This window comes from Anopheles maculipalpis, chromosome 2RL, assembly GCF_943734695.1.
Source record: "Anopheles maculipalpis chromosome 2RL, idAnoMacuDA_375_x, whole genome shotgun sequence".
In the NCBI taxonomy this organism is placed as follows: Eukaryota; Metazoa; Arthropoda; class Insecta; order Diptera; family Culicidae; genus Anopheles; species Anopheles maculipalpis.
In genome coordinates, this window is record NC_064871.1 from 44,844,781 (window position 1) to 44,859,531 (window position 14,751).

Sequence of the window (14,751 nt, forward strand, 5' to 3'; positions counted from 1 at the left end):
AAAAAATAAAAACAACTTATTTACGGTGGCAAGATAAAGTAGCAAAAGAACCTGTTTTAAAATACTTATAATTAAACCATTAAAACATTCTTACTATTAATCGCAAACAAACAACACACAACTTGACAGCAAAAAACCTGTGCCTTATTCATTCTCCGATGAAATGGAAACAGGAAGTGTTCGTTATCGTAAATCGTGGTCACAATCGACCAATGTTGATGTTGTAATCGATGTCGGTGACAGTGGCCCTTTTGGTGTGCGATTATGATGGTATACGGTCCCCGGTCAACAGGTCCACATGTCCACAGGTGCGATATCTTTGACGGCGAGCTGAGCGGAATGCATAAAACGTGGCTTCCACCCCTCTAGACATGTCGCCCCCAGGTTCGAGTGTTTTCAGCCGCGGCGTGCCGGTCGGTGATTCCACACTTTCTCCGGGTTGTCGTTTTCTGTAAAAGAGGGGACTGTATGTGAACGAAAAACGATTTAATTTGTAGTGATTAATTGCGAAACAATTATTGACGGTGCGGTGTGGATCAATATTTGCCGCGGTTGTGACCAATATGGATGGTTGTGGGTGGTGTGGTGGAACACTTTCGTTCCATCGGGGGTGTGTAAACAATTGATACGCGCTGGTATCTGTGCGCATGATTATGTTTTCTTCACTAATTTTATTGTGGTGTATTATTGTGTAAACTCCATTGGGATTCAGAGCGCCTGGTTGCCTTATTTGTATCAGTAAGCAGGTTTTGTAAAGACATATGACTGGGATGAGAAGACAAAGGACCTATGAAGCCGACCGGCAGATAGCGGATATTCTTCTCTGGAGTAGGTCTACAAAGCAGTCAAAAGTTCAAAACCCGTTCAAAACCCGGGTTATCCATCTATGTAGTATTAATTAGTGTAGTAAGCCAGCGTGACCTAGTGGGTCGTAAAGGAAGAAGTAAAGGAAAATGAAAACAAAAATAAGTTGTAAAACAAAGATGGCGGTGACGTTCTTGGGATTGCAGTGTATCTAATCCCATCAGGACCTTGTCACTACGATTGCTGGACCAATTATCTAACCACGGGTAATAGTATTGGAAACCTTCTTCTTCTTCTTTGGCCTGCTCAAGATTGAGCACGTCGCGTCGACATGGCCAGGTCTCCAATCAGTTTCCAGGAAACTCGATCTAGGGCTGCAGTCCTCCATCCACGGCTGCACCCGATCTCCGACAGGTTAGACTCTACTTGATCCAACCAACGAGCTCGCTGTGCTCCTCTACGCCTCCTTCCGGCTTTGACTATCGTCAGGATATCAGCACCGCCGAACAGCTCAGCTAGCTCGTGGTTCATTCTCCTTCGCCTCACGCACTGCTCGCACACATCGCCAAAGAAAGTCCTTAGCACCCGGAGTTCGAAAATGGCGAACTCCGTCAGCATAGTCCAATACTCGTACCCGTAGAGGACTACCGGATGTATCAAAGTGCAGTAAATTGTGCATTTCGTGTGTTGTTGGAGTCTTCTGGATCACAGGAGTTTGGGGAGTCCGTAGTAGGCACGGTTCCCCTGTACAATGCGTCTCCGGATTTCGTTGCTGACATCGTTATCCGAAGTTACTACAGTGCCAATATAGCAGAACTCCTCTACCACCTCGAGATCGTCGCCGTCAACTGATACTCTGCTTCCGAGTCGGGCTCTATCACGGTCAGAGCCTCCGGCAAGCAGGTATTTTGTCTTCGTCGCATTGATGCTCAATCCAATTCTATTGGCCACGCGTTTCAGGTTGTCCGCAGTTGTCCGTCCGAAGATGTCGATGTCATCCGCGAAGCCAAGGAATTGGAGAGATCGGGCGAAAATCGTGCCCCGGAATGGAAACCAAAAACAAAATTCATAATCTTGCGAGATTGTAGATTGCAAGAAAAAAAGAGGGAAAAGAAATTGTTTAAAGATAAATCTTTTGATACCGACCATGCTCGGGATAAGGCAAATTAACAAGGAGGGAACGCCTTGTTAATTTTATGTATGTTACACATAGTCATCACAAGCGCTGACGAAAGTACGACGGGTAGGCCGTAATACCATAATATAAATAAATAATAAAATTAATAAATGTTTTGATAAATGTACTGAATGTTAAAATAATACAAACCTTGTAAAGAATCATCGCAAAGAAACAAAAATTTTGTTGGTAGTGGAGATTCTTCCAGATTTTTTCTTAAACTGTTTAATTTGTTAACCAGATTTTAACATTCGGGATTGTTGAAATCTTTAAAATTTCGTACATTTTGTAGTTAATCAATCATCTTTCTAGTTATAAATATTCTGAGAAAACTATCTTTTCTGTTATCGGGTGAAGTTTAAATCGGGTATTGATAATAGATTTTTTTCTTCAAAATTTGGAGATACATGCAAAAAGATCTTCAAAAATAGATCTTAATAGGGTCACCCCGAAACAGCAGGAGAAAGTTTACATATATATATATATATGACGTATAGTAGCTGTTATCACAGACTAGGGTATCCACACCGGGTATCACAGACTACGAACGAAGAAGACTAGTCAATTTATACCCCAGCTATATCCTTCTTCTTGGCTTAGCAACCTACGAGGGCCGGCGATCTTCGGGTGGCCGTATATTATTTGATACCACGTAGTTGGATAGTTAGTCCTCACTACGAGGGAACGATCCGGGCTGACTTGGAGTCCGGTCATTCCATGTAAATACCTACACATTTGTCAGCTTTACCAGCCGACCGCCCATAATCAGCTACGGGCTAGCTATGTAAGTAAGCAATTCAGCAATTCAGATCTTCTTGTAACATACAAGATATTTTTCAATATTAGCAACGGTGATTTTAGAACTGTTTTTAAAAATTGCGTGTCTTTCGAAAGTTATTCAGACAATGTTTTATGAGTGCAAATGTAAATGTATGTTTTAAGTCTAGATTTCGGTTTGTTTTGTTTACTTTCCATTTCCGATTCTGCTACTGCACTGTTTTGATCTATTATTTAATTATCTTTCTATTGCATTACAATATTTTTAACAATATAGGAAAATTATATGAACTACAAATAGCTTAACAATTTATGCAGTTTTTAAAAATTGCCATGTTAAATGTTATTATTACTTGTTATAATTTGTTACAATCATTTACATTTCCAGATTTCGTGAGATTATGGATTCTTGACCTCTACGTCTACTCTACTATTTATTCTTCTATTCCTCCTCCACTTTACTTACTATTTTTACTCTTTATAACAGTTTTCTTTATTTCGCTATTTGGTCGCATGTACTATGTATAACAGTTTTCATATTTTTAAATTTAATGAAGTATCAATAAATGGTTTCTTCTGATGTGGTGAAAGAGAAAAATAAGTACTTGAGTGTAAGATAAACACTCCTAAATAATCTTGCTTCTACTTTTCTTTGCAGTTGACAATAATTCGTTTGAAAGTTATTCGCGAAATTCCAAATCAGTTAGCCTTACCGAGTTAGCCTCATCAACCGGTAAACGGTCACTAAACTCGGGCACTAAGGCACACACAGGTTTATGTCATTGCAATTCTGTCCGGTGCATACTTTGTCCGACAGCATGGAGTAGAAATTTCCGCCCCAGCTTCAGCGCCATTCACACAATCCAAACAGTGAGAAGCATCAGGAATAGAGGCGCCCCACAGGCGTCGGTAGACTTGTGGAAGCAAAAACCAAACGCTCCGATCGCTAACTCATTCATCCCTATACGGGATCTAGACCGGGTAGTGGTATATGACACAACCGCCAACAGCCAAACCCAGGTCCAGCAGTCCCTTAACAGGCGTTCGGGTGATGCATCTCGAATATGGTGGTGCGTTTGTGAAGGTTGAAGCGAGACGCACCGATCGGACGGATCGGATGGGTTATTCCATCCCCGATACCGGTGATACCAGATTGGTCTCCGGTTGCAGCCGACCGTTTGCAATAGTTTCGGCTGACGATAACGTCAACCGGGTGGCTCGTCTGCAAAAAAGGGCTAGCCATTGCGAATGGTGAAATTCACCTAATTGGAGCGGTTATGACACGGTGTGTAAGCGCGCGCGCGCTCTCGTTTGCTCCCTTTTAGATTCAGGAGACTACGCATTGCCAAGTCCCGGCCAACGACAACTTGGGGGAGCCACGGTGATGCTGGTACGGCACTGGAGATGGAGCATAGCTTCCGCGATCCAACGATCGTAGTTGGTTTGCAGTTTGATATAAAAATACTTAGCCGCTACAGTTTCGTCAGTAGATCAGTGGCACAGTTCGCGGTGTTTGGAAGGTTTTCTAGGGCATCAGGCGTGCGGCGAAGTATACGAGAGCAATCGAAATGAAATCGGCAAAAGTAGATATTCTTTCTAAATGTTTTGTAAACATTTCGGCCTGGTCGTAATATTGAGGGTTGTTACGCTCTTTTCCAGTTGTTTTGCGTTCTATTGGTCCTTGCGATCTCGAGGGTGCAAGGAGCAGCTCAGAAAGAGGGAAGTGATCCTCAGAAGCGAGCGATTGGGCACGGATATGGATTAGGATTAGGACTGGGAGCAACCGGATATGGTGCTACCGGTCTAGCAGCATCAGCACTAGGAGCACCTTTGTCTGCACCAATTGGGCCAATTCTTGGACCATCCATCGGAGCATCATTGGGACCAATTGGACTTCCGGCCGGACCGATCGGTATCCCGGCAGGAGCAATCGGACTCCCGGCAGGACCGATCGGACTTCCAGCAGGACCATTCCTCGGAGGAGGATTTGCCCCTGCAGCCCTTCCCGCCCCTGGTCCAGTGTTTGCTCCCGCACCACCGACCGTGGCCGTTGCTCCAACAGTCACACGTAACATTTTGACCACAGTTCAGCAACCCGTCCCGGTGCCGTATCCTCAACCCGTACCCGTAGACCGTCCCGTACCTGTTCCGGTGCACGTGCATGTCCCTGTCGATCGTCCCGTGCCGGTACCACATCCCGTAGCCGTTCCCGTTCACGTGCCTCGCCCAGTTCCGGTACCAGTCCCACAACCATATCCAGTCACGGTTACCAGGTAAGAAGCGAGTATCTTCGGAACTTCGGGCCTAATTAGAACCTAACGAAATTTTGTATCATTCGTTTCTCCAAGAACTGTGCCCGTACCGGTACCGCAGCCTTACCCGGTGCATCACGCCGTGCCCGTTCCACAGCCCGTTCCAGTGCCACAGCCCATTCCGGTTCCGCAGCCAGTGGCCGTACCGCAACCCGTTGCCGTACCGCATCCGGTGGTAGTACCGGCTCCCGTTCCCACGCTTCCCATTGCATCGCTGCCATCGCTGCCGTCGTTGCCAGCGCTTCCGGCCTACGGTTACGGTTACGGTTACGGTGGTTATCTGCCTTCCTATGGCAAGGTGTACGGTGGTGGTGTAACGCTGCAGAAGGTATACACCGGCCACCATGGGCTTGGTTTGTTGGGTTTGAAAAAGTATCTCGGATAAGCGGAGCTAGCGAAGGATTATATTTTAGTCATTTCAGTGTCATAACGTGAGACGGAAATGGGTTTCTTAGACTGTTTGAGAGTTACACGTGTGTTATTCGTAGCATAAGAAGACGACAGGACAAACAGTCGCCAAAATAAAGGTTGTTTCATGTCTGATTATTTTACCATATTAATAACACTGGGATTAATGTGTATTCATTGAAAATGAGAATCTTGGTGTTTTTAGGATATAACAGTCCTCAAAATGTGATTTGACTTAATAATTCTTCACGATACAACTTACAGATAATTTCATTTGTTCAAATATATAGAATTTTTCAATTTTTTTTTAAAAAGTATTAATTCAATAAATTCAAATAGAATACTAAATGTTCCTCAAATTCACTATTAAAAAAGAAAATTTGTTTTTTTTAATTTCGAGAAGGACGGCCTGGCTGTGTTGCTGTAAAAATTGAATAATATTGAACAATTATCTCTAATATAGCTAGCTTTTTCACATTTACATTTTATTTCATTTATTTATAGAGCCTTTGAATTTTTAATGCAACATTTGCCTCGCTACTGCTTACAAATGTTGAATAAATCTAATTAAAAAAAAAAACTGGAGTCCCTTTGAAATCCTAAATCGTTTTTGGAAACACGAAAACTTGTCCTGTTCCTGTCAAATGAAACATTCAACATTTGTGTTAGATTATGCTCTTTTGGCTGTTGTTACAAGACATCTGAATAATTTAAACACTCAAAAACTTTCAAGTAGCGAATTATGAATCCATCTTTTTATAGAATTAACACATTCACAAGGAGCAACACAAGAAATAGGATGTAATCCATTTACCACAATAAATATCTAGAACACAATGTTTCTAATCAACCGAGTATGCCATGGATAAGGCCCGGGAAAAAATGCATTTGAAAAAGAGATTTTTGATCAAATATTTAATGTTCCATTAGAAACAATTCATTGATCAAGTCTCCAGAAAGAGTAGAACGTTATAAGCTTTAGATATTTGTTTCCTTTTTATGAGAAAGATATCAACATGGATAAGACAAACGATGGATGTTGGATCACTTGATTTCCAACTGTGATAACTTTCACTATTCAGGTAATATAATAATATAAAAAATAGATAAGGAATATAAAGACTCCGTTAAATGCAGAATCCAAATAGTTTAAGGACTTTCAAAGTGTTCAGATTGATTGCGATTGATTTCAGATTGCGATTTTGACTTTTTCTCCGTTGCCCCGTCTGGCATCTGGTGTGTATGCCAGATTCTCAAAAATCACCCGAGATGCGAGAGAATATCATAAACACTTACTAAAACCTTACATTTTGAAAATTTCCCGTGGCTCACTGCCTTCATGACTTTGTTGAATAGGCGATCAACGCTATTAGGTTTTGGAAAATCTATCTGAAATGCAATTTTTTTGGTACCGAAAGCTCTTCCGTTGATGTCATTATTGTACATAAGTATATAGAAAATACCATAAAAAAATCAAGACCACCTTTACACCGGGTCCGGACTGTACACTAGCTATCGTCCCGGTAAAGTGCTCAAGATCTTTTTCCGAGTCTATAGTTCAAGTTCGCTCTCTACTTTCGCAGCATCCTATGTAATTTACAAATCAATTGACGAAATATAATGGAGGATTATAATATTATTAATATTATTTTTATAGTACAAATAGTATGACATTTATATAACAGGTTCATATTACATTATTATGTGCAGCATACGTAGTACAAGCATACAGAATAAGAGAAGAAGAGAAAAGAAAAGAAAATCGAATCCTCGAGTTCGGAATTTGCGCTTTGTATTATTTGAATTAGTGAGCTGGAGTTAGCATACCTTAAGAGAAACTCCAAATACATCATAATCTTCTTGGCTTAACGACTTTTCTATAGGTCATTTATAGGTTATAGGCCTAAGGCAGCGAATGGCTTACTAGACTTGCCAATACCACCTAGCTGGATAGTCAGTCCTCACTACGGGGGAACGGTCCAAATGAGATTTGAAGTCCCATCCTGCAATGTAAAAACCGAAGCCGCTGTCGCCTAAAACCAACGGGCCACCCGCAATCAAATTGTCACAAACTGTGCAATTAAAATTGGAAAAGTACGAAAGTCTATGTATCGTCTACAAGTACGAAATAAAAAAGGAATTCTTGTGGAATAAACAAGCGAGCAAAGCCGGGCCAACATGAGCAACGGATGAGACAAACTTTTTCTTTCCTCCCACAAAACTTTAGCCAAAGTTGAGATTAATTTTTATAGGTTGTTTTTTATTCAACTAAATGAAGCACACACGCATAATGCTAGAGTTGGCCGCTGGTGGCAACGGGTAGGATGTCCCGCTTAACGACGATGCAGGGTAGAGTAGACGGCACCGTGATACAGCGGAGCATGGTAGGCAGCCAACGGGGCATGGTGAACGATCGGAGCATGGGCCACGTAGGTCTTGGCGATTGGTGCGTGATAAGCAACGGGAGCAGCGACCAACGGAGCAGAGTGTGCAATCACTGGTGCAGGAGCTACGTACGAATGCGCCACCACAGCTGGAGCATGATGGTATCCCAGGCTGAAGTGTACGCCACGCTTAGCCTTCATCGATTCCATGGGCTGGTCTTCGGCGTAGACCGAAGCGACGAGAACCAGAACAGCAATAGCCTAGAACGGACATTATCCAAGAGATCACATCACAACTTTGCAACATTGAGCGTCCTTATTCCCGCAGGAATCGCACGACATTCACTACCATCAGCACAAAAAAGACACTTTTGTTTGTAGACTGCCTACGACACAAATCGAAGCACTGCAGGACAACTCACCAAGAACTTCATGTTGAGACTGTGGTTGGGAGACCGATCTACGGAGCTTGAGCGTACGGAGCTGATGAAGTTTCCAGGTGAACTTTGCGAGATTTATGATGCAGTCTGTGGCTGCCGATCGTGCCTTATATACGCACGCACGAAACCCCCAAACACGCCCCAAAACAGTTGCACCATCGGAAGGTGCCCGGATCGTACGGTGACCGGTGTGTGTCACCGTCCGCCCTGGCATTCTGCGTACACGCACCGTACACGCGTTGAAAGGGACAGGTCATGAGAAGGTAGGTAGGTCGCACGATTCGCTAAGATCATTCGTCGTCACCGGCTGGGTTGAAAAAAAACACACCCCTACCAGCTGGTTGCCACTGCAGCCGAAGCCGCGTTCGATCTAGAGTCTGTCTGTCTGTCTGTCTGTCTGCGTGCGGTGTGATAAAAACCGGTGACTCAAAAACACATTGAACATTACCGAAGGGAACACTGTTTACTCGCCGCAATGTAACGGATGCAGGCGTTGCCAGAGTGATAAATGCAATCCCTGATTTGCATCCTGCGCTCGTGCTAATGAGGTTTACGTCCCACGAACATGCACCGTCAACATGGTCTGTGTGTAACCGGGAGTAACAGGTCGGGTGGCTAACCCCGTCAACCATGTGGTTCGAATGTATCCTTCATCGATTTGTCGCTTTTGCACCCAACCTATTATCCCCAAAGTCCCCCGGCAAACCTGATGATGGTAATGGGAGAAAGTTTGGCGTATTATAGAATTAAGTTCTTATCGCCCTCAGCTCTGGTCGTTCTTGGTCATGCTTTGCGACATCATGGTGCGGCGATTATTGGATTGTTTGGCAAAGCCCCGAAAGTTGAACCGTTTATTATATTTTGATGAGGGTTCCAAATGAGCTAGCTGACGTCGAATGGGACGAAATCCATACAGTTTTTTTTAAAGACTTTATAATATGACTACTTGGAGCAAGCCGTTCCTTTGCACAATTAATTCTTTGATAATTGTCTAACAGCTTTGTGAATAACGATATTTTGAGGCACAGATAGCGTAGCAAAGTATTTTAGATGTGAGAGTGAGAGTTGGATGTAATTTGGTAGTTATTAATATCTTCAAATTACAATTTTAATCAAAATTCAACTACATTCACACAAGTCAAATTACGAGCTTTGCTTGTACTATAATGTACTACAAAGGATTGGAAATGAAAACCTCCGGAAAACAATATTCTCGCATCGCATACCACGCGTTGATAATACTTTCTCCGAAGATATCGATAGTTTTCTTCAAAAACTTTTGCAATTATTGTAGTTCAGACGGTATTGCTTTTGGGCATTTGAGGCATTGATGTCCTGTATTCCAGCTTTATCGTTACAAATTTGCTTACCATCCTTAATTTGGAGAGCCCTTTCCATCCTTATTTACCTTACATGTGTCACATTTGACACATTTCATCTGGTTTTTTTTACGTTCCATATGAAAAACTACCTTAAAACAAGTAGTTAAAGTCAAGGAAGGGAGGAAATTAAGGACCAAGATTTCTAGAGGTTATAGAGCTAAGGAAGAAGAACTGTAATGGGTAGAATTGAAATGCTACATACTTGCCCACCAAAAAGTAGCTTAAGTAGGATTAAAAGCGAAAAGAATGTAAAATGTATACTTAGCTACTTATAGGAAGAGTGACGTTTGACGTTTGACGATTTGAAATTCTCAAAGGAGCAGGACAACCGTTTTTTTATGACCGCTCTACGACGTATAGACACGGAGAGGCAAATGTAGTTTGTAAAACTCAAAGCCTCTCTAAATAAACGAAAAAAGGAGCGAGACCCGACATAGTTAAAGGGTTGTATTTAGGTTTTTTTGAGAAGAAATCTTGATGTTTAAAGTGCAGGAGCAATACCTCATAAAAGTAAAGAAAACATGTGAAGAAACGGAAAGTTCGGAGGTTATCTGCGCTGTGAATTGAAGATTTATTGCAAAATGTAGTAATATTGACTAACTTTACGGCGAACTGAGTGCCCCTAAACTCAGCCTAAACACTCCTTTTTGGGTCAAGCTTAAAACCCTGTTCGACAGCTGATAGTGATTTCAAATCCAGTATTGAGCTTGAACAATAAGTCATGTACAAGATTCTATGCACAGAATTTTTCAGATTGAACTTTTGTTTTAGAAGCATCTAATTTGAAATAAATAATACTACTCGCTCAAATATTAAATGCACTGGGCAGTTTATCAATCACAGAGGAGCTGAATTGAATCTCTAAGCTATTACTAAAGTCCTTCCCAAATCAATCTAAAGAAGCTTTGACATAACAACACGTACGAACACTTGCGTACAAACGTCACCGTTTATAGGAAGCACACCGTACCGAATATTGCCATATTTCTCATTGACAACCTCAAGAACTTCGTTGCTTTTGAAGCGTGTTGCGTTTTTCATTTCTTGGGCGAGATTTTGATTCAGTTTCCCGCACGCTTCCCCGTTAATGGTAAGAGCAAGTATTTTTTTCTTCAGTCTCGTGTTTGGTTCTTACTTTATGATGCTTTCCGCTCAATGCACCCTTTATGGAAGTTGTTGATCGCACGTGAGCTGCATTACTTGCTAGATCGTGCGAAAATTTCGTTCCTCACTGTTTGGCTGTGGATAAATCGTATCGCCGGTGTTGATGAACGTATCCATACTCCATCAATACATATTCCCCAACAAAAGTAAGAGCGATTGCGCCTTATGATAAGTGGTTTCCTACCGCGGTGTGTGGCGGCTTCTGTACGCCGAGGGTTGTATCCCTGGCACCACCAGGATAGGCAGGCTGGCTGACATTGACCTTAAACCGGCTGTTGTTTGGTTGTTTTGAGCCACATCAATCAGCCCACTGCCCAAAGCCAATTCGGTTGCGACGGGGTGTAGTTAGCAGAGCAGATGATGAAGAAGAAGAAGAAGACGAAGGGAAAACACGTTTTGTAGTACACGGTACACAGGAGGAACTCCTTGCCTAGTGCCGCAGGCCCACCACAACTTTGCCGTCACCCTCAGACACCTGGTGACATTTACATGCTCTACAAAACTGTGCGCTGCCACCAAAGTTGGCCTGTCGACGCACATGGTTAACCAACCCTTTGCGTCGGTCTGCTTTTACTCTTGAAAAGGGCGTTGTTGTGTTGTTGTGGCAGCGGTTTTTTTCCCTTTTCTTTTACTTCCCCTGTTGATTGACGTTCGATAAGTGCTCATGTGATCGATTCGCTGATGTGAGCCCGCTAATCGCTATGATTGAAGTTACTGAGATAGGAAATGATCATTTCGCAACATTGAACGGACTGCTTTGGACAACATTGGAGGAAGGAATTGGTTTACATTCTAAAGAAGCATCCATCTAAATATTGAAGAAAGGAAACAAAACTGCGGATTGTAACATCGATATCAGTTATAAACATTGAAAACCTTTCTTAAATTATGCTTTCAAACTTCTAATCATCGCTAATCGAGGGAAGGCTGCCAGTGTGGGCGGGTGGAAGGTGTAAGGGTGTGAGTATGATTTAAAGCATAACCTAGACAAGTGTGCCGCACTAGACCATCTAACTGTATTTGGAGTATCGAACGTAAATTGAACGCAAACAGGTTCTGGCACGCTGTCAGCACGCACATAAGCCCCAACCGTGAGACATCTGGGCCAGTCGCAACGGGGCAAGTGTTGTGATCTTGCGCAATGTTGTAAGCTGGCAGCAAGATCAGACGCTAAAGAGCTGCCGTTGCTCGCGCAACTGCCACCCAGTCACTGCCCTTTGCGGTGCCACGTGGCGCGAGTGTTTTGTCTGGGAAAATGCATTAGAACAGTACAGTCAGTGTGCGAATAATTTGATGACGATTGCGTTGGATGGAATTTACCAGAACCTAAATGCGGTAGTTTGTTTTCCAGTTGAGGAGTAGAAGTTCATCTGACAACCTTGGCACAGTAGGACAAGAAGTTAATGAAGTGCTAGAACAATTATAAAACGATTTGTCAAGTGTAATTCAATCAGCCAAATATGGTTGGCATCTCCCGGTGGAGTGGTTGTGGCTGGTTAGTAATGGCGCCCGCCCCAAAGCGGTATGGAAGCCTTTCGTAAGGGACACCGGTTAGCCGGAATGGGTCGATGAGGCCATCGATCGTTTGATATCGCTGCAATCGTGCAGAACTTGCAATCAATCTCGAAGACTGCTGCAGAACAGCGATGCACGTGTGAGCCTGCAGCCCGCTTTGAGCGCCAGGTTTTCAGTAGGATCACGCACGATCGAAAGCTCGCGCAGAACCGACCCCGTGCGAGAGCTGTTGGCATGCGCAATAGCGGCACCCTTGAGTTGGAGACGTTTCATGCCACACCACCCACCGTATGGCTGGCGGGTGCTTTGCGAACACGTGTTGAAACGGAGCGTGAGTTTGCGGTTGTGCGTCGAAATTACAAACAATTAACCTCCATCGATTTACCTTTGGGCGGTAGCCTCGAGAAGGGTGTAGTCATCGTTATTGCTCTGTCAATGTTTATAAATTTTCTAAAATCCATCAGCTGGGTTATTCTATTACAGCTGATTTGTAACAGTAGCTAGAAACTATTAAAATCGAAGATACGCAAAGAAAACAAAAATACGCCCGCATGTATGCAATAGGTGTTACACCTTGTAATTGAAGCTTGATCCACGTGGCGTAAATTGTGAAACTTTATTTTGAAAATATGTTTCTCAATTTAGAAGATACAATAGAACAGGTAAAAAATCGACTATGTAGCCATATGGACCTGCGCTCTATAATTTTTTATGGATAACAATTGTCTGTAATTCCAATCATCCTAATAAAACGAACAAAATACATGTTAGGAAAAGGAAAACAAAGATCATTCATATAATAGAATTTCCTATTCTTAAAGGAATAAACATTCTCGAGGGCAACGTTCTTTTCATTTACTGTTTTAAAACATTTTAATTGAACTTTAATTGATAACTTCATCTTAAAATACACACACTTCAAGAAAGTAGGGCAAAAAAAAAAGGGGAGAGAAAAGATTCAAGAAAATCAGGGCTCACAAACGGGACGCAGTGGGATGTGGAAATTTAGGGAAATGGAAAGGAGGGCTGGAGAGTGAAGTAATTTAAACAGGATGTTGAAGGACGATTGAGCGATAGCTCACAGATCCTCCAGGGATTCTTTAGCCAAAAGTTGACTGCTAAGCACGGAGCTTAAGAATGTGATAGGAACTTCGCAGTTACAAATCGCGACAAACGACTTTTGCACCCAATCTTCGCCCAATCGTATTCGAGGATTGGGAGATGAAGAACCAAACGGTAGAATCATGCTCCAATATTGGTCAGACGAATACACTGTATAACGATTTCAGTGCGATTCAATCATACGCCTAGGTCCTTGACATTGTCCACCGTGTTCAGCCTTAAGGAATGGACGGTGGTGTAGGCGACAGCATCACAGGTATTGAAACGGCAGAACCGGAGCTCAAAATCCCATCCGGACCGTCCCGCCGTAGTGAGGCCTTGACTATCCAACTACGTGGCAAGTCAGGTAAGCCATTCGGTGGCCGACGTGATCTAGAAGGTCGTTAAGTCAAGTTCAGCCTAATGTCTTCAAGGAGAAATTCGTAGAGGATCGGGGAACGCGAGCGGATGATAGAAAGGAAGATATTATTTTGGAGAGACCAGTCGATGAAAAGATCATGGGTGTTTTGGAGCAAGACACAATGTACGGGGGATGAGATTGGGAAATATATTTTGAGTTTGCATGCATGGCACAAAAAGCAGTTAGCAGATTTCTTCCAAGATTTCTTTATTTGGCTAGGAAAAGAACTAAAAATCTTAGGTTTGCTGTCAACAAAATACTGAAAACTAGAGCACGTCCTGTGATAAATATTACCTTTCACATCGAATGTCACGTGCAAATTCAGGGTCTCCCCATAAGGGTAAGATGATTTGCAGGCTTCTGGTTCAATCTTCTACCAAAAATATCCCTCCCAATATAATCTAACGGGTTACTGTACAATATGCTACAAAAATGTTAATGCTAAGACTATTTGTATTACATTGGCACAGCGTCCTGCATTATGACAATATCGTAAGCTTATCTGGATGTTTGATTTATAATTTAAACATCAATTGTTAAGGAACATATTCAATTATTTCTTATTGAAAAAAGAAGATTTTTTCCGGTATTTAGAGACAGCAACGTTTATCATTTGTACCTTCAAGTAATTCTTTCGTTGTATTTCTTTTCGTTATTTTTAAATCAAGCAATCAAGCCTCATTCTGATGGAACGTATTGGGTCACTTTGGACTCCCTAGCTACTAAACGTCTGTTTATTGCCGTTTCTTCAACATCTTCTTCTTTGGCCTGCTCAAGATTGAGCACGTCGTGTTGACATGGCCAGGACTCCAATCAGTTTCCAGGAAACTCGATCTAGGGCTGCAGTCCTCCATCCAAGGCTGCAT

The 14,751-nt window shown here is 42.6% G+C and overlaps 3 protein-coding genes across 3 annotated transcripts in view; 1 reads left to right on the top strand and 2 right to left on the bottom strand.

Moving 5' to 3' along the window:
• Positions 1-14,751, bottom strand: part of LOC126556838 (DNA damage-binding protein 1) — a 412,736-nt gene that overhangs the window by 337,836 nt on the left and 60,149 nt on the right. The gene's annotated exons all lie outside the window — the stretch shown is intronic.
• Positions 4,327-5,455, top strand: LOC126558603 (tetra-peptide repeat homeobox protein 1-like). Its single transcript, XM_050214644.1, has 3 exons — positions 4,327-4,341; positions 4,418-5,031; positions 5,107-5,455. The coding sequence occupies exons 1-3, from the start codon at positions 4,327-4,329 to the stop codon at positions 5,453-5,455; spliced, it is 978 nt and encodes a 325-aa protein (XP_050070601.1).
• Positions 7,812-8,296, bottom strand: LOC126559511 (larval/pupal cuticle protein H1C). Its single transcript, XM_050215678.1, has 2 exons — positions 8,285-8,296; positions 7,812-8,123 (listed from the first exon to the last, which is right to left on the bottom strand). The coding sequence occupies exons 1-2, from the start codon at positions 8,294-8,296 to the stop codon at positions 7,812-7,814; spliced, it is 324 nt and encodes a 107-aa protein (XP_050071635.1).